Genomic DNA, 26,650 nt, shown 5'->3' on the forward strand with positions numbered 1-26,650 from the left:
GGGTCTTTGTCGATGTCATGAGTTAAGATGAGGTCACACTGGACCAGGATGGGTCCTACATCCAATACCTAAGGCCTTATAGGAGGAGAGGCAGAGGCAGAGACACACAGGGAGGAGGCCACCTGACAAAAGAGCCAGAGGTCAGAGGTTGCAATGATCCATCTTCAAGCCAAGGAACACCAAGGGTCACCAGCTGTCACCAGAAGCTAGGAGAAGGCATAAAACACTTCTCCCTCAAAGCCTCCAGCAAGAACCAACCTTGGCCACACTCTGATGTCTAGTGACACTCCCAGACTTGTGAGAGAATAAACCAAAGCCATTTCGGTCACCTAGTTTGTGGCGCAGTGTGTGGCAGCCCCAGGAAACTAACCCAGGATCCAAATCCACAGACCCCACAGATGGGCATTTCAAATTGCCCAGACACAGAGGCTGGGAAGGGACCACAATGGAGACTATAAATATTCACTACCCCAAGCTAACTTGCTTCATAATCAATAAATGCCATTTTACCTTCTGAAGTAAATCCATCCTAATAAATACTACTTTTACCTGCCTTTAAGCGGTAAGGATCTGTAATGTTTTCATTAGAAAATATCACTCGACTGATTGAAAAGCATTTGGAAATCACTGATATTAACTCCACGTTATAGTTTTTTTAAACTGAAGTCTGGAGCAGACTTATTTTAAAAGACAGCAAATTGCTACCAAAACTACATGCGAGAGTTACTTGTCATCATTGATCCCAAAAGTGCACAGGAGAATTAATTTTGGACATTTTCAAAAATCAACATTCTGTTCACACAAAGGAAAAAAATCCACTTTCTACCCTCAACATGGTTTCCCTAGTGATGGCATGGCCCGTATTTCATGCTGCCCGGATTGACTGCTCCCTTAAAATTGATCAGCTAATAAATTCGCTAGGGTGCTATTTTACGGTTACTGCTTCCTTAGCAAAGGCTGTATGTGAATCAAGGCTTTCACCACATTCATATGCACCAGGATCAAACCAAATCACCCTGAAGGGAGAGAGTATCATTTATAAAGTCAGCAAGTTCATTAAAGCACTTCTTCTGTATGTGTGTGCAGTAAATACGACAATGCAATTACACGAAGAAACACGCATAAATTCACACAGCTGGGGAAGGAGCTTCTCCTGCACATATTATACACACACATCTCTTCCACATATTATACCCTGGGAAAGATTTAAAACCATATTAAATTCACACAGTCTCGATACAGTTTATCTACTCCAGAATAACCCAGTGCAGCAAACAACTCTCTCTCTTCAAAAGGGGTACGTGCCTGGAAGCAAACTAATAAAAAAACACGTTTAATAGAAGGATAATTCCTATTTGTCAATAAAGTCTCATTGAAAGCTTAATTAAATCTAAATTTATGCCTCGCACACACCCGTTGCAATTCAACAGCATGACCTTTTCCCTCATCAAGCTACAGAATCCAAACAAAGTCTCCCTGTTAAATTAAAGTGTGGGTGTGTTTTTTTTTTTAAAGTCTTACGTATCAAAACTGAAAAACACTGGGTCAAAGCCACAACGATCCTGGACCCTCCAAAGTGTATTCTCTTTTCCAAATATTTGTTAGGCCCATACCTGTGAACATATTTACATTTAGAGGAAAATTTTACTACGTACTCTCTTCAGGGACTTTTCTTAACTCTAATCCAAGGAAGGAAATGGTTAAAATAAAAGCAACTGTAGATGATAAATAGTCTCATATATACACATAAATCTGTGCACATACACAAACATTCACACACTATCATGCTCACAAATACACAGAACATCTCAGGAGTTACCTCCGGGAAACAGTAATGAAGAATTAGGAAAAGAACATCCTGACTTTCTTTTCTCCTATTCAATTCATGTGTGTCTGCAGGTTGGACACCCACACACGTATATTATTAACATCAACATGTATTAAGGGTTGCATTTTTTTTTTCAGAAAGCATCTAGCGAACAAGAATTTTATGAAATCACACTGTACTTGTACCAACTGAACATGTGTCCATTTAAATTAATGTGAGCCATGTTTTAAGACATGTTATATGGTGTGGCTCAGTGGATTGAGCGCCGGCCTGCGAACCAAAGTGTCACCGGTTCGATTCCCATTCAGGGCGCATGCCTGGGTTGTAGGCCAGGTCCCCAGTTGTGGGCACACAAGAGGCAACCACACACTGATGTTTCTCACCCTTCTTTCTCCCTCCCTTGCTCTCTCTCTATATACATATGAGTTAAAATGAGCTAAGACAGAAGTGAATACTGTACATTCCAATCAGCAAATAACAGCTGAGGGGGTCAAACTGATTTTGAAAACTATATTAGATTCTATTTATAAACTGACTGCAACAGCACATTTAGAGGCTCACACTCTCATTCTCCCGCCCCGACTCCTCACATACTTCCTTAGGTGTCCACTCATCCAGTGCTATCAGAGTCAGAAGAGACCATCTGCATATTCGCCTCAACCAACAGCCAGACTTCCCCTCACTCTTATCCAGCCCATAGAGTTACCTAAACAACTCTGGAATGCCTCCACATTCCATTTCTAAAACGCTCTTCTAACTACTAGAAAACGGGTCCTTAAATCAGTACGTTCAACCAACATGCTCAGCAATCGAACTAGGGCTAGAAGATGCCAAGATGAGAGAGACACAACTTTCAGCATAAAATCCCAGCATCTGACACATAGTAGGTGCTCATTTAATACCTGCAGAATGGACTTACTGGGTGAGCAAGTTCACAGTCTAGAGTAGTGCCGTCCAAGAGAAATACAATGCAACCTACGAACAGGAGACACGTACATGATTTTAAATTTTCTACAGGCACATTTTAAAAGGTCAAAGAAATACATGACATAAATTTTAATATGTTTAATTTAACCCAACGTAAAGTATTTTCATTTTCACACGTAATGAGTATGATAAAACATTATTAATAAAACATTTTACCTTTTTTTTATACTGTCTTTGACATAGAGTGCCGATTTTGCATCTACAAGACATCTCAATTCAGACTAGCACATTTTAAGAGCTCATTAGCCCCATGTAACTACCCTAGTGGAGAGCAAAGCTATAAGCCATTTCCACCACAGCCGAAAGTTCTGCTGGGTCATGGACCTCCCAGCAGAGGGAGCTAGTAAGTCCATGGCGGGGACAAGGAGGGGTGATGGGGTCAGAAGGCGAGGCCAGGGAGGTGGAGACAGATGATGGAAGGCCTTCTTTGCCAGACTCACAGGTTCAACCTTTATCCTACGGACAGCAGAGAGCAAGGGTGATAGGATAAAATGCTTTCATTCAGGAGGGTGGCTTCCTGGAGAGAGAGGAGGGCATGAACTAGAAAGAAGAAAAACTGGCCATGAAGAAGATGAGTTGCATTTTAAGTCACTCTGAAGTTAAAAGTCAGTGGTATTCTGTGGTTTAAAAAGACAGATTCCTAGGCCATGATCAATCCATGATGAAGTCTCTTCATCCAAGATAAGGTATTAAAACAAGGAAAATAAAGTACATATTTCATAAAACTAAATTTATTCCATGCAATAAATGGCTCTTTATTCTGAGATTACATTGCTTTGGTAGGGAGAGGAAGCATTAAACATGTACTACACTTAAAAAATGTCATTACCAAGCAAAATTTTAAAAATTGCAATACTTATGGTCTCCCCAAATTCTAAATTTTAATTTGCAAAAAAAAAAAAATCCAAAATTTTGGAACCACTGTTTTAAATTATTTCTGAACTATATTAAGATGGATACCATGGCCAATGTGTGCATATTATTCTGTACCCTGATTTTCTTCTTTTGCTTACACATGCCCGTGTGCTAATAATACTGACATGTTTTTTTATCCTCACCTGAGGATATGTTTTATTGATTTTAGAAAGAGATGAAGGAAGAGAGAGAGAGAGAGAGAGAGAGAGAGAGACAGAAACGTTGATGTGATAGAGAAACATCAATCAGTTGCCTCCCGTACACACCCTAACCAGGGATTGAAGGATTGAACACACAACCTAGGTATGTGCTCTGACCAGGGATCAAACCTGCGATCTTTTGGTGTACAGGTCAACACTGCAACCAACTGAGCCACCCAGCCAGGGCATACTGACAGCACTTTTATCCTAACTTGATACACAGTAATTCAGATGTTAAGAGTATTACTATTTATTCCCATGATTTTTTTATTGGATCTATTTAGTAGTATGAATAGTTTTAACCAAATGAACTATCTTCCTTCCATGGATTATTTTCTCTGGATATATATAGTTCCCAAGGGCAAATTTATGAGTCAATGGTAATACACAGCTTTATTTTGTGTTTAATTCTGATTATTTATCACCAGACTGTAGCAAAAAGACAACGTGCAACACTGCCAACATTTATTAATAGCCCAACCAATGACAGATGATCATTATTTCCAGTAATCTAATAGACAAAGGAGTCCTAATTTTTCTTTCTTGAATTGCTAGTGAGGATAGGCCCCTGTTCTCCTCACAATGGTATTGAGCCTCCAATTCTCTAAACTCATCTCTCCTAACCGCTTCCAGAAAGGACTTTTGGAACTGCCCTTTGGTATCTCGATTCTTTATATTTTAGATGATAACCATTTAATCTTTTAAACCATCCCATTATTTTTACTCATGCTATGGCATCCCATTTAAAATTTATTCTATTGCCTTTAGCTGGGCTATTTTTCTTTTATTCTTCAGAAGTTCAGGCACATCTGTCTTGTATGTGACGGTTTTCTCCATTGCTTCAGTGGTCCTAAGTTTATCTTCCCTGTACAGCCCGGTTAAAAATGCTATGCCATTTTCTTTTAGTTATTTTATAGATAAAGAAGAGGAATCTAACAGAAGCTTATATATTCTGAAATATACTTTTTAAACTGCAGAACTTTCTGGTAGGAAAGTTGCTCAGACAGTTCTCAAGGTGAACCTGTCCACATCATAAAATGACAGATGTCACAAAACAGCTACCCTTCTCCAATCAGAGTGAAGCTTGACATGATATCTGGGACCCCAAACTCTCAACTCTTCTTTCAATTCTCTCGACTGACACTGTTTTCACATACTTCTCAACAAGCTCACTTAAAATTAATTTTCAACAAGAAAGGTCATCAATAGACAAAAGCAATCACTCGAAGAGAAATACTCTTGCCTAGGAGTCCAAAAAAAAAATTAAAAATGGCTATGGAAACATTTTGCCTAATTATTATTCATATAATGAGACTTTCTGGGAAATTATAATAGTCCCCCTACCCAACAGATAAAAAATGGATAGAAAACAAAAAAAGCAGCATACGTGTACTAACTGTTTACAAAGTTTAGACGACACTATGTAACCTTTCACATATCTATATATGTAACAAATATAGGAGAAAAAATAATCCAGAAGTGAATTCACTGAAATAGTAATAGCAGCCATCTGAAGGAAGGGAGCAGTACAGGTAATTCTGATTTTCTTCTTTAGACTTCTTTTGCCAAGTATTCTTGCATTACATACTTTATATAATTAACATTTTATACATGTATACACAAAGGACATCCTTTTATTCTTTTAAAAACCAGACTTTTTAAAAATGGAGGTAGAAAAGATTTTGGCATCAAATGCTACTGAAAATCAACTCACAGTACCTCAACTTTTATTTAGGCCACTGCTCACTAAACAGAAGCATCCTTTTTTTTTTTTTTCCCCCATACGTAGGAAACCTCCTATCATCACATAACAATAAATCTTTCACATAAAGTATTGTAGAATTAAAAGAATTCTGATAATACCTAGAACTTTCAAGTTGCCTCTTTTCTTTCCTTTTTTTAAGGTTATGGTCTCTAAAGCACTTGCAAAAAAATATCTGCAATGAGGTTTACATAAAAATGACATGACGGTATTGTGGTTCAGTTGTTTTTTAAGTCTTTATCCGTTAGATAAATATTGAAGCACTTACTGGCAATGCTAAAATGATAAAATATTCAAGATCTTCTTAAAATACTCCAGCAACAGAAAAAAGTGGTGAGGGAAAATAAATGAAACAAGAACAGAAAAGTTGGAAGTGTTGAGTTGGCTGATGGGCATCATTACTCTAGTCTACTTCCTGAACATTCAAGGTTTTTCTATAATACGTTTTTTTTAAAGGTGCTATGAAAAATCAAAAGCAATATATACATGTGCACAACCATTCTTCATATCATCCAATGTAGCAAAAGTAAACTCAAAGCCAAACACATTTTTTTTTAACATCAGGCTTACTATTTCAAAGGGAGTCTATCACTCCACACCTTTTCTTAACTAGACCATAAAGAGTCGTCGTCGGCAGCCGTCCGTCTCGAGAGACGATGGTGTAGCTTCTTAAGAGTCTATCTGCACCGCCGAGAATGGCTGTGCAGTCCGACTCGGGAGTGACACGGTATCTGTCTCCTCCCGTGTTGAATCGACATCTTGCGATGACGCTGGAGTGTCCTCTCCAGTGAAGCTGAAGCTACAGAACCTGGGCAGGGTGATATGGAGGGTCTGCTGTTGCCCATGCAGCAGACCCCCCCTCTCTTCGCAGCTGAAGGGTCCAAGGGAAAGACGGAGTCAATACAGTAAGTGCAATTGAAAATCTATTAAGAAAAAATAAATGTCTTTCATTTGCATCTACAAATTTGATTCAGAAGATTTCGGATATTTCCTTCCTGGGCCACAATCAGACCAAGATAGTCAGTTGATGCAATACTACTTGGCTCATGATATTTAAAAAATAAGATGACACAGGCTGACCCAAGGGGCAGTAAGACCCTATTCTGGGAGTCCCATTTGCCTTCTTGACACAGAGGACAGGCTACTTCTCTAAGAGGACAAGCAGGTCCATACACAAGTCAGCTGCAGGCAAAAAGCCTCAGTACTCAACAGAAGGTAGGCAACCAATGCCAATGCTATTTCTTTTGTAATGTCTGTCCTTGATAATAGTTGCAAAGGATGATATGAATCCCGAGGATCTGGGATCCACAGACTGATGGCTTCCCAGTGTATCCAAGTAAAACAAAACACAACCCCACATGTGTTCACAAGGCACTCCCAGTTGAAGGGCTGTCACGTGTGTGATCACAAGTGAGCCTCAAATCTCCCATGCGAGGCTGGTACACACTGGGTTATCCTCATTTTGCAGATGCAGAAACTCAGGGCCAAGGCTGTTAAAAGATTTCCTCTCAAACAACAGTCTTCTGATGCAGGGACAGTGATCTTTTCATTAGCCCTGGAGTGTGTCTGACAGTGAGGAGGAGGTAAGCCCTTCATACCGAGAAGCAGGGTAGAAAAGAGGGGAAATCAGCTTTAGGACTAACACTTCCTGAGCTTCAAACTACCCTCAATTATTTCCTGATTGTGCATTATTTTGCACTTGTCTGTTCTTTGCTATGAGGACGGAGACTTGGATTGTATTTCTGTTTACATCCATATTTCTGTGAGCTTGCTTTCTCTGCTTTTTGAGTTTCAACAGAGGTGTCCTAACAACTCAATCTAAGAAACACAGAAATAATTAATTTTTTTAAACCAGGAGGGACTATCACGTCTGTGTGGATGGGACATTTGCTGCTGGTCCTCTCTGTTATCAAGATGGTACAAAGGAAGAGAAGTTGGCAGAGAAATAGTCACAGCCCTCAAGTCCCATGGACCACTTAACCTAGTAGGAGAACAGAGCCTACCTCTCTGACTTCGTGAAGGTGGCTGGAATACTGACTCTTGGCTCTTCGGGCAGCTGCAGGCGACTTGTGATGCGTGATTGTGACAACACCGGGGGCCCCCGCACCGAGGTGTCTCTGGCTACAGGGAGACGCAGAATTGGGCGTTCCATGGGGAAGCAAAGTGAGACTCCGGCTTCGGGAACTTGGAGTAGTCTAGAATAAGCAACAGGTGTCAAAACTCAACAACCGACCTGCAGAACACAGCTTAAGTGTTGGCTCCCATTTATGTTGGGCCTCTTATTAAGAGGGCGACCCAAAAAACCCCAGAATTTTTTAAGTAAAAATTTGAGTATTTATTCTTACATGTTTAAACCTCAGTCACCTTCAAAGTACTCTCCATTTGATGCCATACACCTATACCAAGACATTTTTTTCCATGGCTCGAAACAGTTTTTGAATTCATCAATTATGAAGCCTTTAGTGCTTCTGTTTGTGGTTTCACTTCTTCCACATCAGCAAAATGTTTCCCTTTGAGAACATTTTTCATTGGGAGAAATAAAAAAAAAAAAAAAAAAAAAGTCACTTGGGGCAAGATCTGGCGACTAGGGAGGGTGAGGCATGGGGGTCATGCCATTTTTGGTCAAAAACTGCTGAACACTCAGCACAGAGTGGCCAATTGTGATCATAAATCACCCATCATGAAATGGGCAAATGCGTTGAAAAAGTCTTCAAAAAAAACATCCACTGAAGCTGAACACAGCCTCTCACAACAACGCCAGCTGGCACACTGATACAGACGGGTCCCTAGAACACTCACCTAGCGGGGGAAGCCTGTACTACAAGGGGCTCACCCTCTAGAAGATAATTCCTGGGTTTTTGGGGGGTACCCACCCCCTCATAATCTTTCCCCTTCATCTGCTTAGAAGGATGAAGGCATGGGGGAGGTATAACAACACTACACTCACTCACCTAAGAGACAATTTCCATTAACTAGCTCTCTGGTCTCAACTACAATTGTATCTCCTTCCCGACACTATGGCCATGAAGAGCTACTCAGAGTCCCCTCAGACACCACAGATTCTCATGGACCTACGCCTCGGCCCTTACTAGCTCCTTCTCCTAGAATGTCCTTCCCCTCCTGGCCAGCAAACTTCAGGCGAACCTTGAAGACTCAGCTCAGCGTTCTCTGTGGTGTGAAGCTTCTCCTTGTCTTACCTCTCCACTGCTCTCAGTCCACTGCACTGAGATTATATTAACTGTCCAGCTACATTCTTAGGAGATTCTTTTAAACTCATCTATGTATCCCCAAGACTTGGCACATAATGCTTAATTTATTAAGTACTTAATAAATGCCTGCTGCATAAATGAATGAACTAAGTTATCCACCAATGGATCCCTATTTGTTACTGTTGTGTTTATATTTTATCCTACAGTAATGAATAATCCAAATAACAATCTAGGATATAGTGAAGATGGCATCTCAACTTAGTGGAGATGAAATTTTTTAATAAGGGGTATTGAAATTACTTGACGGCCATCTGAAAAACAAAGCTGGATTCATCTCTCAGATCACAGACCCCCAAATGGATCAGAGATAAGAAAATAATAAATTAAAAAAAAAAAAAAAGCACTAGAAGAAAACATGTAGCCTTGGAGTAGGGAAGGTCTAACACTTCTATATTGAAAAGCTCAATAAATCTGATTACTAAAAACAGAAAACTTCTCTGCATGGAAAAAAAAAAATTCAAAGACTTATTCCCGCTATCAACAAAGCCACACAATAAACCAGGAAAAATATTTTCAACTTATTTCACAGACAAAAGCCTCATCATTCTAATTTATAATTAGGAATATTAATTCCTATGAAGTGATAAGGACAGCAAACTATTAAATTAGGAAAGGATGTAGATAGTTCACAAAAAAGACAAATGAGCCTTAAACCACATGAAAATACGTTCAACTGTAGTCATGAGATAAGTGTAAATTCAAGCCACATTTAGATACCATCTTTCATTCATCAGATTGGCAAAAATCCAAAAGTGTTGAGTATGCAACCTGTTTACAGGACCATAGAGAAACAGGTTTATGGAAGCATAAGGTGGGAAAAACACATGATGAGAACAGTCAGCAGTACCTGTAGCAGTTACAATCCCTGGGATCCAGCAATGCTCTGTTTCAGAAAGTATTCCGATACGTCGCCATTGGTCACCACAGCAATATGTTTAATGGCAAAGTATGAGAAACAACTCAAGTGTCCATCAGTATGGGATGGGTTAAATAAAGTATGGTTTACCTATTTAATGGACCGCTACCAAGCCCTAAGAGAATGAGAAAGATCTCTGACTTGGTCTGGGGGCACAAAAGAGTCTAAAACTATATAGTTAAATGAAAGAAACAAGGTGCAGAACTATTCTATAATATACAGAGTTGCATCAAAATGAGTATTTTGTTGTTACTTGTGTAAAACACAAAAATACTCTAGAAAGACATACAAAAACTTTTTAAAAAGCTGATATTTGTGGAGAAACAGGAAGTGAGACAGTAGGAGCAGAGGGGAAGAGGGCTTTTTCACTATATAGTTTATATTTATGTTCTTTTATTTTGAACGATGGGAATGTATTATCTATCCAAAAATTTTAAATTCTAACATAACATTTATATTCTAAGTGCTCCTATACCTCATTTCTACTTGAGAAAAGGCAGTTAAATGATATGTAGGATTCATGCCAGTTTTGTATTCCAATTATCAAATATTTACTAAACACCTACTGTGAAGAAAAAGAGCTACAAGAGTTGACTTGGTGAAAGAATTGAAGCCTGAGTAGAATTTGGGAAGATTAGAGAGGCACACAGCTGTGTAAAAGGAACTCAGACAGTCAGCATGGTCAAAGCAGTCTTAGCCTCCCACCCAGGTACCAGTCACAGCACTAACAACTGTTCAACGTTAATGGTTGCAATTTTACAAATCACCAAAAGGCTGGGGAGCAGGGTAGGAGCCAGGGTAGATACATTATCCTGCAATGCCACAGCAGCTTGTCAAGGTTCTCCGGGTCGAACTTGGATATAATTAATAGGAATACTGATCGAGTTGGGAAGCAGGGCATTACTTTAAATAGCCTTCAGTAACTGGAGAAATTTGTGGTCTAAGAATTACATATACCTTGATCACAAAGAAATATAGCATCGCCTACTTGCAGCCTCAATCTTTTCACTTGAAGTGTAGAGGGGGAAAGAAGCTATTTCTTTCATCCTTTAACGACAATAAATTTGTTAGAGCATTAAGAGTCTACTAAAATACATTGTGATTATTTGGGAGGCTTATTCCAACCCAAAAAAAGACAGATTTTTCGCTGGGCTTTGAAGCCAGGCGGACAAGTTGCACTCCCTGAGCTCCACCAGCTTCTAGTTGTGTGACCTTGCGAGAGTTATTTAAGCTTTCTTATTAAGCATCAACTTCCTAATCTTTAAAAAAAGGAATGAGTCGTGGCTAGTGTGGCTCAGTGCACTGAGCACAGGCCTACAGACGGAAAGGTGTCCAGCTCGATTCCCGGGCAGGGCACATGCCTGGGATGCGGGACAGATCCCCAATTGGGGCACCAATGGATCTCTCGCACACTGATGTTTCTCTCCCTCTCTTTCTCTCTCCCAGTCTCTAACAATAAATAAATAAAATATTTTTAAAAACAAAAACAAAAAAGGAATGATAATATTGACCTTTAAAAGCCATCATGCAGATTAAATTATATCACGCACATAAAAAGCTTAGCACAGTGCCTGACATGCGGAAGCTACATAGCCAAAGTTTGTTTATTTCCTTAAATCCCTTAATACTTGATCAATGAAAGCTGCACTGATTTTTAAAATGTTAAAAAAGTCACTTAGCAGAAAACCATAAGCAATCACTGACCTACTCTTTATTTACTGTATGATCATAGTGCTGATGAAGCCCAAAATAGAAATAAATACTTACTAGAGAACCTGTATGATCAGCCATTAAATTACAAGTAGAAACAAAAATTTTTAAACTGGGACATTTTCCAAGTTCATGCCCATGGTTTACTTTCAGAATTACACTTAGCTCTCTCTACTTTTCCAAATTCCTTTTTTTTTTTTCTCATTTAACTTTGTTTTAATAGGTCTCAAAATTCTGTGACAGATTTTTGGTCAAGTTGTTTCCATTAAGGAGTCGTCGTCGTCGGCAGCCGTCCGTCTCGAGAGACGATGGTGTAGCTTCTTAAGGGTCTATCTGCACCGCCAAGAATGGCTGTGCAGTCCGACTCAGGAGTGACACGGTATCTCTCTCCTCCCGTGTTGAATCGACATCTTGCGATGACGCTGGAGTGTCCTCTCCAGTGGAGCTGAAGCTACAGAGCCTGGGCAGGGTGATATGGAGGGTCTGCTGTTGCCCATGCAGCAGACCCCCCCTCTCTTCGCAGCTGAAGGGTCCAAGGGAAAGACGGAGTCAATACAGCTTGGCTTCAGGTGTGCCGCAGGAGTTGCCGGTGTTGACTACAACGTCAAACCGCCTTAGGGACTCCGGCTCTGGATTTTCTGTCGGGGTTTACTCCCTTAGCCTTTCCCCTGAAGAGGTATGCCGCAAGGCAGCGGAGGTTTTTTGGAGTCAGAGTTTTCCTTCTCTGATGTGCCCTGACTGGAAGATCGAACCAGCGACACTTAGCTCGCAGGCCAACGCTCAATCCACTGAGCCAAACCAGCCAGGAGTACTTATTTTAAAAACTAATAGCTTAAAAACTGCCACACAAACACACAACCAAATGGTCCACAATATTCCCTTTTCCTTCTGAAGGTTTTACGATGCCTGTCTTCTTGCAGAAATAGGAGTTTCAACTTTAAGTTGCTAAGCCTAAAGAATTTTTTTCCCTTGTCATCTGCAAATCTTCAATATATCTTCATCGTTTCCCAAGAACTTTATATCAATAACCTCTTAAAATACACAAACACAAATATGTGCAAACATGTATGCCTCGCGTGAGAGGTAGTCTCTAGAAACATACCATCCCAAAACCATGACTGTATATACAAATACAAGATCTTTGAAAAATCAGTGCAAATACATATATTTCCATTTCCTGCAAACAGAGGGGAAAAAAAACTTAACATTCTGGCTTGCTTTTCTTCTCCCAACATTTTCAGCGCCCAAATAAATTCTGCTGCCTCTTCTCTAACAGCTAACACAACCACTCTAGAAACCATAACCTGTACTCTGGCCCAGCCTGAAGGTCCCAAATGGACTTAAAGCATTGCTTTCATGCATGCGGCCCCCTTACCACGCCCCACCTCCTTTTTCCCTATTTCCCACCAGCCTTCTTCGCCTTTCAGACCCACCTACAAGAAATTATGAGCAATTTCAAAATCTTCCACACATCCACCCTCTCAGATTCGGCACCTTCCATCCACAGTCTTTGTTTGGGGCTTTGCAATTCCAAGTACCAAGATCCCTCTTCTATCCTTTATTCTCAAAGTGTGAAGACTGCCCCCTCCTACCGACCAAGCCCAATCCTCTCCATTTCTCATGCTGTGGAAATAGAGAAGTTAGAGCTAGAAGGAACCTCAAGTCTGGCCCTCTCCTGTTACACATCTAAACACTACAGCCCCAGAAAGGTAAAATATAACATATAAAAGTTGGGCCTAAATTAAAAATCTCACTCAAAATTCAGCTAAAGAAGTCTGATTGAATACTCAGTCCTTCCAGGTGTCCCTTCGCAACTGAATGAAGACCTAGTCATTTAAAAGTGTCTAACAGAAGGGAGACATTGAAATATTTGATAAAAAGGAGGAAAGCTAATGTCTGTTACACATTTTTACATTTTTACCTTTCCTCTTACTCAAAACTTTAACCCACTCACCATCATCACAAAAACATGCATGCAACACTCCTTTGAAAGCCAGACAACTGTGTACTATGTTCTCATAGAATTGCAAATCCTCAATGAAAATAATTTTATTATATATACGTTGTTTGTAAATAACATGAAATAGACTTTTTAATGTTGAATTGTCATTTTAGTATGAAAAATAATCTGAAAACAAGAACTAAAAAGAAGTTTCTTTAACTTAGTTACACACTAAAAACCTAGAGTAACTACCAGAATATAGAAATTTTAACTTCATTGCTTTTAATTTTATAAAATAAGACAAGAAAAAAGAAGAGATAGAGAGATAGAAAGGGAAGGAATAAAACTGTCACTGAGTGTAGATGTGATCATTTAACCATGAGTCCCAGATACATGATGAACTTAGAAATGTCAATAGCATTCTTCTACATCAACAATAACCAATTAGGAAATATAGTAGAAAATAAGATATTCACAATAACAAATAAAAACTATAATGTACAGGTATTGATCCAGTAAGGAATACTTAAGAGCTTTGTGAAGTAGATTGTTTTAATCTATGAAAAGAAATCAATGAGCAATTGAGACAATGAAAATACAAATACCAGATTAATGAATGGAATGCCTTAATATTGTAAAGTCATCAGTTCTGCCAAGTTATTATATAATTATTCTAATAAAACTTGCAACAGGAATTTTTTGAGCAACTCAACAAATGTATTCTAATATATGAATAGAAAATAAAGATTTGCAAAGGGTCAAGTTAATTTTGAAAAAGAACTCTTCCTACCACCAGATACAAATATTAATAAACAACTAGAGTAAAAACTAGAAAAACATGCATAAAAATGTTTATGTATACTTCTGAACTTGGTATATTACAGAGGCAGCACCACACCCCAGTGGAGAAAATAATTGGTAGTGGAAAAAGCAAAAATATAGCTGGTCTACAAAGGGGCACCCGCCCCCCCTACCCCCAAAAAACAGAATTATCTCCTAAAGGGCAGGCCCCTTGTAGTACAAGCTTCTCCCGCTAGGTGAGTGTTCTAGGAACCCATCTGTATCAGTGTACCAGCTGGCATTGTTGTGAGAGGCTGTGTTTGGCTTCAGTGAATTTTTTTAAAGACTCTTTCAATGCATTTGTCCATTTCATGATGGGTGATTTACCAGTGCACCCTCCCACACTGCGCAGAGTGTTCAGCAGTTCTTGACCAAAAATGGCATGACACCCATGCCCCACCCTCCCTATGCACTCAACCTCACCCAAAGCAACTGCTTTTTATTCCCCTGGATTAAAAAACTCCTTAAAGGAAAACATTTTGCAGACATAGAAGAGGTGAAAAAAAATATGGCAGAAGCACTAAAAGGCATCAAAACTGACGAGTTCAAAAACTGAGCAGTTGAAAAAACATCTCAACAGGTGTACAGCATCAAATGGAGAGTACTTTGAGAGTGACTAAAGTTTAAACATGTAAGAATAAATACACAATTTTTTATAAATAAATTCCTGGTTTTTTTGGGTCCCCCCCCCATATACTTCACAGCATATAAAAAGGTAAAAATCAAAATGTAAAAAGGGAAACTACAAAGCTAACAAAATAAAATGCAGGAGAATATCTATGTAACTCTGTATGTAGGAAAGCATTTCTTAAAAAGATCAACAGCACAAATAACAAGTTGAACATTTGATAGATTTGACTACATTGTAAATGCAGGTTTCTATTCAACAAGGACATTTTAGACAAAATTAACAAATTATGGAGACAGAGAAGACAGGTTAATATCTAGAATATAAAATGAGCTCCTACAAACAGAAGTCGGAAAACACTATAAAATGGGCAAAAGACAATAGGCAATATACAGAAGGAGAAACATGAATGACTAATAAGTATATCAAGATAATCAGAGAAAAACAGATTCAAGTAACTAGGAGATTCTACACCCACCAGATCTGCCAAAATTAAAGAGTAAAATAACACCAAGTAATGGCAAGTATACAAAGAAACTGGAACCTATTGCGTCGCTGCTGGGAGTAGAGTGGTACAGCCAGCAGAACTTAGTGAAAAATAAATGCATATTCCCTATGATCCTCGAGCCTTCTACTGGGCAGGTACCCAACAAATATGCTCGCAGTCACTTGTATACGCAAGAATGTCCACTGTTTATGAAGGTGAGGAGCTAGAGGGCATGTAGGTGTACATCGGTAAGAGGCTGTACAAAAAAAAATGTAGATTATCCAAACAATATACATGCATCATGGACGGAACCGGAGACTACTGTGCTAAGTGAAATAAGCCAGTCCGTGAAAGGCAAAAACCATATGATCTCACTTATAGGTGGAATCTAATGAACAAAATAAACTAACAAGCAAAATAGAACCAGAGGCATAGAAACATGGAACAGACTGACAGCTGCAAGAGGGGAGGGGCAGGGTGGGCACTGGTTGAAAGTAGGTGAAGGGATTAGTCAAAGAACATGTATGAATGACCCACAGACATGGACAACAGGGTGGGTGGGGATTGACTATGAGAGTGGGGGGTGGGCTGGGTGGAGGGAGACAAGGGAGAAAACATGGGGACAACTGTAATAGCATAAACAATAAAATATTTAAGAAAAATAAATTACATTAAGGAAATAAATTCTGTTATTCAAGGCAAATACACACATGCACACACGCACGCACGCACGTGCACATCAGTTAGAAGTAATGACTTAGAGGCGCCTGCAACAATACTGACAGACATAAAACACGCTGCCAAGTTAGACAAGTTTAAAAAGAAAATAAGATATTCAGGACAACACCACTTATGTAAATTTAAAACACTTAGTAGGCAAACAAAAATCCATACATATTCAGGGAATTGATCATAACAGGGACAAGAAGAATGAGAGCAGGGGAGAAAGGAAAATAATTACAGAGTTTTGAAAACAATTTTTAAGAGATGGCCTTCTTTGGACTGATGAGTCTGCCATGACCCAACAATGATGGTAATCATTTAACTATATTTATAATAATTAACACTCACATGGCACTCACTATGTGCTGTGAACTGTTTTACGTACTATATATACATCTTAAGTCATTTAATCCTCTTTATAATCCCATGACGTAGGTACTAGTATTCCCATTTCACAGATGAGGCAAACGAGGCCCAGAGACATTCAATATGTTGCCCCAGGTCACATAGCTAGTCGATATGGAGCTGGGATTCAAGTCCATGCTCGTAGCCATTACACTACTGCACTCCCCTGCCAGAGATGATTCACCCACACTCTTCAACTAGGCTCCAAAAAAGTCCCCACAACTCTTTATGGACCACCACAACTGACAGCTTAGTTAGAATTTTTTTTAGGGGGGGGGGGATTACTTTTTAATATCACAGTCTCATAGGCATACCAATTCTGAAATACTTAGTAAGTTCATTAAGGCTAAAATACATTGATGTAAATGTATTTTCATCAACTACCTATAATAATGGGACAATGTTTAATGGACAATATATCTACAGATGTCAAAGATAAAATGCAGGTCACACTCACAACATTTAACGTGTTTTATCCATGAGCCATTGACCTATGCCTTACTGTTGTCTCCCCTGGACTGTGACCTCCCTCAGGCCAGGGGCTGTGTCTAGCCACAGTGTACAACCGTGTGAAACCTAATATAGGAGGGCTCACCTTGCAAATGTTATGAACATCGTAAATACTTAAGAGAGCAATGAATCCTCCAACCTCAGTTTTAACCACTGGTCCAACTACTGTTCTGTCCCTGAAAGCCTCATTTTAAAAACACCAACAATGATTCATGAGTTATCTCCTTTCCTTTTCCAAGAGGCCGAAGAGTCTGGAAATGACACACCACCCACACTTACTGTAAATAAATAGAGAATGTCCAAAAAGCAACCAACGCACGTTATTCAGAGATCCAACTATTTCTTGAGCATCTACCATGTGCCAGGCACTGCCTTAGGCCCTCAAGATACAACAGTGAACAAAACAAACATCTCTGCCCTCATGGAGTGGCATTCTGGTGAAGTAAAGAGATCAAAGTAACAAGTCAGTAAAATAGAAAGTATTTCAGAAAAAAATATAATGACACAAAGCAGGGATAATATATATAAATGATATAAAGAAAAGTGGGAGGGCTTTCCAATTTTAGATAGGCAGCCAGCAAAGGCCTCATGAGAAGGTGGCCGCTGATTTCAAGACCAGAATGAAGCAAAGGAGTGAGCCATGCTGACATTCGGGGAACAGTATTCTCAGAAACTCAGTAGGTACCAAGACCCTAGGGTATGTGAAGAAGGAAGACGGCATGGCCAGGGTGGAAGAAAGCAAGGCATGGACTTGAGGTCAGAAAGGTAATTGACTGGAAAGATGAGCTCCTGAATTAGAAATTACAGACAATCGCCAGGCAAGCCAGAGTACCTGGTACCACCTGGGGCTGATTCAGACACTCAAAATAATAAGTCAGTTAGAACAATGGGCTCCAATAAGCTTTTTCCCTCAGGGCCATATGCAGGTATTACATTGTCATTTGCATACAATTTACATATGTCTTCATAGCATGGACCTGTCTATTAGATCCTTTTCACAGTAAAATTGTATTACTAGTGCCCTGAAAATGGGCATTTCATGACTTATTCCATTCTCTATTTCTTCCCATGTCTCAATATACCGGTAATCGACCCAGATGATATTTTATGCTGAAAATGAATCACAGAACAAAAGGGGACTGCAAAGCAAGGAATCCTATAAGTGATTGTTCCAACATGGTGGAAAAGGGGCTCTTATTTTATGTTTAAACTTCTTTCACCCGCCAGGGAGTCAAACCAGCCACGGGATGAAAAGTCCAATGCAATTCTAAGACAGAACATCTCAAGAAGCAAGTTTGATTTCCTTACGATCAATAACTAATCTCTGACAGGAGCGCTCCTACGTACTCATAGATCATTATCTCCTCCCCACATGCTCGGGCACAAAAGCATGACACTCAGAGGGCCCTCCTACTTGTGTTTCAAAAAGCTTCACACCAAAAATCTTAAATCATATCATTGTCAATGTGCCTTGGCTGCATGCAGAATCCTCCAGGATCTGCAGAATAAATCCCACTAATTACTGATTCCCAGCTTGGTATTACTGATAAGGTTGAGACGGAAATTCAAGATTTGCTAATGTGAGAAATGCACACAATAAAAACACCAAGACACAGGACTTCAGCAGTGACCGAGGCAGTTGTTTATTTACAGGACTGCAGGTCCCGTCCAGCCAAATCAAAGGTATGCACTGACAAACGGAGCAGGCTGGTTTTATCCTAACATGAGTAAAAGCTTCCCTTTCCCCTCTCTGTTTTTCCACGCTGGATACTCCTGAGTTACAATCTAACATGATTAACTACATTAACTGAGGGTGATAATTAACTAAGGGTAATTTGGTTATAGGTCTGTCTTCAGCTCTCCCTTGAATTTTCCCTAACTTGTTTGCTGGGCTGACTACATGTTCCCATGTCCCTGTGTTTGGTGATGAATATCTTCCCTCTTTGATCTCGGAGGCATTTGTGCTGGGCTGTGGAATGTCCCTCCCTGACTTGTACTTGTAGGTGTGCTAATACTATTGACTCTGACTCGCAGACCCCCTAAATCAAGATTTTAATTACATTTGTCCTTTGCTGTTAATTATTTCCTACTGGTTTGAGAGTCACCAGTTTTTTTTTGTCCCTTACACTAATAACTCAGGGGATCTGGGTAAATAGTATGGGGGCTGGGGGGGTGACAGCCACAGGAAGCTGCAGAAACCATATCAGCCAATGTGTCAATTGGGACATTTTCTGGAAAATGCTGTATGTGACCAGAACCTTAGAAGCTATAGATATCTGCCCTCCTCTTTCCTGCTGCACTTTTTGTATGTATGTAACACATACACAGATACACTCCTGTGACCCTCCCTAATTCTCCCTAAGGCATGTCTTGCCAAAGCAGAAATAAACTGTAGGTTCACAAGCTTATATTTAAAGCTCAAAGGAATTTAAATTGTGGGTCTTGGGTTTTTTGGAATCCAGACATAGGACCTGACAAGTATACAGAGCCAACAAGATATATATATATATATATATATATATATATATATGTGTGTGTGTGTGTGTGTGTGTGTGTATATATTTTTTTATTACTTTTTTTTTTTGCTTACAACTAATTATTTCTGGATCACAAAGGAAAGAACCTCACTCTCAGATCTCTCAATTTTTACCAGAGAACTTAGGACAGAAAATCATTAGAAGTGTTAAGTGGTTTAAGGACTCAGTCCCTGTCATTCCAATCACCGAAATTTGCAGAACCTGGGCCATATCAAATGAATATTCAGCAAAGCCAGAAGCCTGCAGAATTCCCATGGGTGCCAGCCATTTCCATGCCGAAAAACGTGGGAGGAGTCATCAGAAGCAGCCCTGAAGAGATGCAGACCATTTTATATGGGAGGATTTTTGCACTGCCCAATCTCAGGGTATCAGGTAGCAAAGCCAGAAAAGCTACAGTAAATGCTCTCAATGTCCTCAATTTAACCAAATAATTGGATTTCCAACCACTTTTCATTCTTTCCATAACCCTTACTGACTGCTGCGCCCAGGGTGCTGACTGCTCATGGCTGGGAGCCTCTCTGATTGTGCCCACACATTTCTGCCCCAACCCACTCCGCTAAGTGTCTACAAAAGCCAACTGTATTTAGTCCCTACTCTGCTTCTGCTGGCATACTTATTCTTTAACCATATAATTAAAATAGATTGATAAAAATAAATGTGAAAAAAATTATGAGACTAAGCTGCATGACTTGAAAAATATCAGTAAATGAATTGCTAAAAAAACTTGTTGAATTATGTGTGGACATGGTAACTATAAAAAGCTAGAAACCATTTATAAAAAATCTAGGAGTCTGTAATGAGTTTGCCCTGCTCTTTAAAGAAACCAAAACAGGGGATTAGAGGTGATACATTATAGATATGCTTTTCTGTAAGAAAGAAGATGCCTTTCTACCGATAAACCCACACTTGATGAAGGGGCCTTGGAACTACATCTAAAATTGGTTGGGTGAGGATTTTAAGTTAAAATGGCATACATGCTTAAGGTTTGTATACATCACAAGTATGATTCCTTGCTTTAACCAACTCTTTTTGATTAATGGACAATGTCTCCAAATCATCAACTAAGAAGACTTCTCATGGAGCCTCAACCATAAGGTTTATAAGAGCCTAGAGTGGCCTGTTCTCCAATGTTATGGGCTGCAAGAAAGCAGTTTGCATAAACTCTCTCACTGGCTCAACCAAGAGCCCCTGGGCTCATCACAGGAGAAGTGTTACTGTCTAACAGGTCAGCTCTATGTTAATAACCCAGGTACAGGAAGGAAGAGGGTTTGCTCCTCAGGGCAACAGAGTTGCAAAGTTGTCAGGTGTTATAGAAACACAATAGCTCCTGCTAGGCTTCAAAATGCTCCTGAGTCAGTATGTTGCTGTCATCACAGACTCCAGAGCACATGAAGTAGAAAATTAAACTCTGACTGTACTGTGCATGAGAGTACATGAGCGATTCTTCCTCATTTCTCTGTCTCCAGAGACTCTACCACCCGTTGAAGAGTTCAAATTATCCATTTTTTAAAAGAGAGTTTAGTCTTGTATTACAATCTAATTGAATTCCTACAGTTTTAACAGACTTAGTGGCATTACCTCTAACAGATCAAGTGGCCTAACTCCATCAAAATGGATAATGAGGGGAGGGGGAAGAGAGGTTAAGAGGAGTGGGACAAATACACGACCTTCACAGGAAGCCAGGCTGAGAAAGTGCCCAGGATTGGATATTATCAATTCTGGATATTCCTGAAGCTTTGAGAGATAAAGATGTAGTGGCTACCAAAAGAGAGATGGAGGAATATGGAAATTACATGTGCTAGAAACATGAGTCCTTACATCCTCTCAACCCACCTTTTCACTCCAGCAGTTGCTGAGGCAACCAGCGGTGCACAGATGTTAGTACCATGCCTCGGTTGCACTATTTACCTCCTGCTGGGGCTGACCTGGGCTGTTCTATGGAAGCCAAATCAAAAAGTCAATGGGAACCAACTTTCAAGAGCAAGTACAAGAGCAAACCTAAAAAAGTGACTAAGAGTTAACACCCACATGGGGTAGCCCTTGACCAATGAGACAGGGGGCCTAGTGGATAAATAATGATATCACCTGTACACAGAGCAGAGAATTCTGAAGCACATTCTATATGATTCCTACAAGGGTGACCAGTGGGATTCTGCTAATTACCTACAGTATAACCAGGACAAAAGCGCACACTTTGGGTGACTTTCTCAATTTCCATTACTTCACTCTTCCTGGTCTCCCTGCTCCACTTGCCAAGGATCAGAGTCCTGTACCCAAGCCTTCATCTCTCAGGCTCTACTTTCTGTGGAACCTGACAGCCTCGGTTCCCATGCCCTCCCCCTCCCCCCACCCGCCTGCAGCTCTCTGGGAGTTTCCCATGATAGCGGAGGAGTGTCAAGCCAAGCTCCATTCGACCTTGACCAGCCCCCAGACTCACAGCTGCAAGATAAATGACTGAATTCAATAGTTTCTTTTTTCTTCCCCTTATAAAACAGCCCCCTCCTTCCCGAGGAATCCAGAGTCAGGCCATTGGCGGCATGGCTTCCTCCCCACCTGCTAATTCCCTCAATAAACTTCTTTTTGTCTGCTTGCTGCGTCCTCATGGTTCACTGAGCGACTCCGTTCTTACAGAACCCACCTAAAATAATGGTCCTATGTTGTTTCACAGGATGCCAAGCAGCAACCAAAATTGCATGCTTGCTTTTATCTGTTATCTGTGACATGTGCTGGTCCTCTTCTTTCCCACCCAGATTTCCTTTCTATAGAGTGACGTTCTAGTTGGCATAACAATCAAACTTCATTTCCTCCTCCAATCTTTCAATTACTGTACTGAGGGATATAGAGACAAATGGCCAGACAAAGGCCCAATCTAGACACTGTAAATACAACATAACTGATTAGAGATTTCAGCAGGGAGTGTCTTCAGGACGTACGCCCAGTACTTATGACAGTCGCACATTTAACAGCGCCACAGTCACTTGGCAGTCCTGGACCCTCAGTTCTGAACCAAACAAAGGAGGCAGCCGCAAGTGCAGATGCTTTATCTGAGCAGACAGGGCAGATGAGGCACTGACAGGGACTCTGGGATCTGGGGCAATAGCATTAAGATGGGCTGACAGGCAGAGCAGGAAAAGATTGTTTCATCCCATGAGCAGTTGTGATAAGACTGATGAGCTCCTGTCTTATGTTTTACACTGTACACATAAGATGCTGAACTAGGATTCCTGTAACAAAGCACCAATCACCCTCCATCGGTAAAAACAGTACCCATGTATTATCTTTGGGCTTGGGACCAAAATCAATACAAAGCAGAGAAGTGCTTTGTGGAAGCAAAATGGGTGGATTCCAACAGCGGACTGCCATGATCTCTGTGGACTGCCTCAACATAAATATTTTACAACCTAGAGACTGAGGAATGTGATTAATGCCTTACCCAAAAGAATTAAAGTCAGGCGCTCAAACAAATACATGTACACAAATTCAGAGCATCACTATTCACCAAGAGCCAAGATGTAGAAACGACTCAAATGTCCATCAGATGATGAATGGATAAACAAATTGTGATATATCCATACAATAACACATTTTTCAGCCATAAAAAGGAATGAAGTACTCATATATTCTATGCTATGTTTGAAACTCAGAAGCATTATGCTAGACGAAAGAAATCAAACAAAAAAGTCATATGTTGCATGACTCCATTTATATGAAATATCCATAATAGGTAAAACCACAGAAACAGAAAGCATATTGGGGTGGCTACCAGAGGCTCAGAAGGGGGAAATGAAGTAACTGCATAATGGGTATAAGGTTTTATTTGGGGTGATGAAATGTTCTGAAACTATACAGGAGTGGGCCTAGCCAGGTAGCTTTCAGTTGGTTAGAGCATTATCCCAATATGCCACAGTTGCCGGTTTGATCCCCGGTGAGGGCACATACAAGAATTAACCAATGTTCCTCGCTGGTGTGGCCCAGTGGATTGAACTCCGGCCTGTAGATCGAAGGATTGCCAGTTTGATTCCCAGTCAGGGCACATGCCTGGGTTGTGGGCCAGGTCCCCAGTTGGGGGCATCCAAGAGGCAGCTGATCAAAGTGTCTCTCCCTTTCTCCCTCCTTTCCCCTCTCTAAAATTTTTTTTTTAAAGAAAAAAAAAAAAAAGAATTAACCAATGAATGGATGGATAAGTGTAACAACAAATCAATGTTTTCTTCCTTTCTTAAAAAAAAAAAGAAAGCTATACAGAAGTGGTGATTGTTGTATAACACTGTGAGTGTACTATACATCACTGAATTGTCAACTTTAAAATGATTATCTTAAGAATATGTATACTTCACCTCCATTTTTAAAAAATGAAAACTAGAAAGATTAATGCCTGAAGAATCAGCTAACCCTCCATGGACAATTCTAACAGGGTCTGTCTGCCTCTCCCCATGTCTTCCTACTCATCCTGGAAGGCTTCTTTTCTTTATTCCACACATAGGAAACACAAGAGAATATTTTAAGTCTGGTCTAATTTCCCCTTAATACAAGCAGAATTATATATCCAGGGCTACCAGATAAAAAATTGGGAGGCATTCTAAACAACAGCACCAATTTTCTTATTAAAATAAGAAGTAAATCAGCATCACAAGAGTTAAAAAATATCTGCTCAAACTATCCCAAATTGTTAACAGCGGATGTTTTCGAGTGGCGAGACCATGTCGTTCCTTCCTCTATTTTCCAAATTTATCCACTTATATTTTCTAATATAATTATATCACTTTTATAATAAGTTAAGCTAATGAATTAATTATATTATTCCAGAATTTCGTTATAACATTGACTCTATCACACACAGACCAGAGCTCAGAGGAGCTGAAAAGCACTTGTTCCAGTCGCCACACAATAAAAGAAAAAAGCAAAAGTAATCACTTCGCCAAGTCCATAGTTGAAAATCTCTACAGTTCTATATGCCCTAGAAAGAGGAAGATATGGGCAAACTGATTTCTTTTCAGAGATCCCCAAGCTTCGGTTATGTACAGCCAGGAGGCTCTCTTCAGTCCCTATACCGCCACCATTTGAAGTTTCCATGGCTTATCTGTGCATCACTGATCTGACTTGAAAAGGAACCCTGAACAACTGAGGTCAAGGCATTGAGAAGATGATACGTGTGCTGTGCAGAGGGTAAATCTGAAGCAACTGAACAAGGACACAATGGCTATTTTTTAGTTCCTACTTGGAACAATTAATCTAACGTCGGTGGCTACTCGGGGCAAATCCAAAGGCTTCTTCTCATTCCCCCTTACTGTTTCCTCTCTGCAGCTTCTGATACTACTGAGCACTCTCACCTTTCAAAGCCTCCAGGATGATAAACCTTCCCAATTCTCCTGCACACCCTCTTTCTCACCAATGTCTTCTATTTATCCTCCATGCAACTGTGAGTGAACACTTGCTCCTGTTGGAACCCTGCCCAGCCACATGTGAACATACCTAGGGTAACCTGCAGAAGAATAAGGAACATGTAGTTCATTGACCCTACCCCCTACCCCAATTGCCCAGCCAATAGCCAGCCAACCGGCCAACCACCAGACATGTCAGTATGGCCATCTAGGGATATCAGACCCTAACCCACTTGTGAACCGATTGCAGACACATACGTGAGCCCAAGTGGGATCTTTGGGCCCATTCAGACCAGAAGAAATGCCCAGCATAACTGTAAGCTACTGTGAGTTAAACATTAAGTTTGGGGATGTTTGTGGACTTCCAGCCAAGACAGAGGCCTTGACAGGCATGCTGCATCTCCCTCCACAAGTAAGAAGAAATACAACTACCTCAAAACTAGAGACAACCAGAAGTTCCAGAAAATCAAGCTGCATGGTAGTCCAACAAACAAAGATATAAAGAAGAAATACTCATCCAGATAGGTAGGAGGGGTGGATCCTGGGCAGAGAGGATGTGGTGTGGTGGCAGTGGCAGTGGCAGGCCAGTGGAAAACGCAATCACACATTTTAAAAAGTGGGAGGGACACCTGGGGAGCGCTCCCAGCTCCTGACCAGACCGTGCAGCTCCCAGCGCCAGGGAAAATAAAGCTTCATTGCTTCTGGCTGTGCAAACCACTGGGGGTTGGAGAGGAGGCAGAAACTCCTGGTCTTTCAGCAGAGTCCACTTGTTAAAAGGGCCACCATGGTCCTAGAAAATCAGCAGAGCCACCCACTCTGGGAACGACAACCAGGGCAACAGCTAGAGAGGTGCCAGTTCCATAAGGGAAGCAGGAGAAGTACCTGGAAAAGGGGTGAGTGCTGAGCAAGCGGCATTGTTCCTTCTCAGACTCCTCCCCCACATACAGCGCCACAACGTGGTGAAACAGGTCGCCCTGTACTGATGAATACTAAGGCTCCTCCCTTTACAACGTAACAGGAGTGACACCTCTACCTTACACACAGAGGCAAACAAACACAGGAGTCTGTCAAGATGAGGAGACAGAGAAGTATAGCCCAAAAGGAGGAATGGATCAAAATTCCAGTGGGAGAGCTAAGCCACAAGGAGATAACCAACCTAACAGACAAGGAGATAGCCAACCTAACAGACGAATAATTCAAAACACTGGTGACAAAGATGCTCACAGGCTTGACAGATATGCTTGAGTATGGTAAATGCATAAGGGAAGAAGTGAAGGCTACGCTAAATGAAACAAAGGAAAATCCACACAAAACTAACAGTGAAGAGAAGGAAACCGGGGTTCAAATCAATGATTTGGAATATAAGGAAGAAAAAAACAGTCAAGCAGTACAGAATGAGGCAATAAGAATTGAAAAAAAATGAGGAGAAGCTTAGAAACCTCTGGGACAATTTTAAACATGCCAGCATCTGAATCATAGGGGTGCCAGAAGAAGAGGAAGAGCAAAAAATTGAAAGCCTACGTGCAAAAAATAATGAAGAAAAACTTCCCAAATTTGGTGAAAGAAAGAGACATAGAAGTCCTGGAAGCACAGAGAGTCCCAAAGAAGCTAGA

At 40.4% G+C, this 26,650-nt stretch overlaps 1 protein-coding gene across 3 annotated transcripts in view; it reads right to left on the bottom strand.

Annotated features, from left to right (window-relative positions):
• OSBPL10 (oxysterol binding protein like 10) overlaps nucleotides 1-26,650 on the bottom strand; it is a 258,565-nt gene that overhangs the window by 124,818 nt on the left and 107,097 nt on the right. For 2 of the 3 annotated variants that reach the window (XR_016512427.1, XM_090284422.1), the window contains exon 4: nucleotides 7,696-7,887. The exons of the other annotated variant lie outside the window; for it this stretch is intronic. Coding sequence is in view for 1 of the 2 variants with exons in the window: in XM_090284422.1 (XP_090140548.1) it covers nucleotides 7,696-7,887 (192 nt within the window). In the remaining variant the exon portion in view is untranslated. The remainder of the gene's footprint in view (nucleotides 1-7,695; nucleotides 7,888-26,650) is intronic. 3 annotated transcript variants of the gene reach the window in all.

Source organism: Furipterus horrens, unplaced genomic scaffold (genome assembly GCF_987537825.1).
Source record: "Furipterus horrens unplaced genomic scaffold, mFurHor1.1.pri manual_scaffold_7, whole genome shotgun sequence".
NCBI classification, from domain to species: domain Eukaryota; kingdom Metazoa; phylum Chordata; class Mammalia; order Chiroptera; family Furipteridae; genus Furipterus; species Furipterus horrens.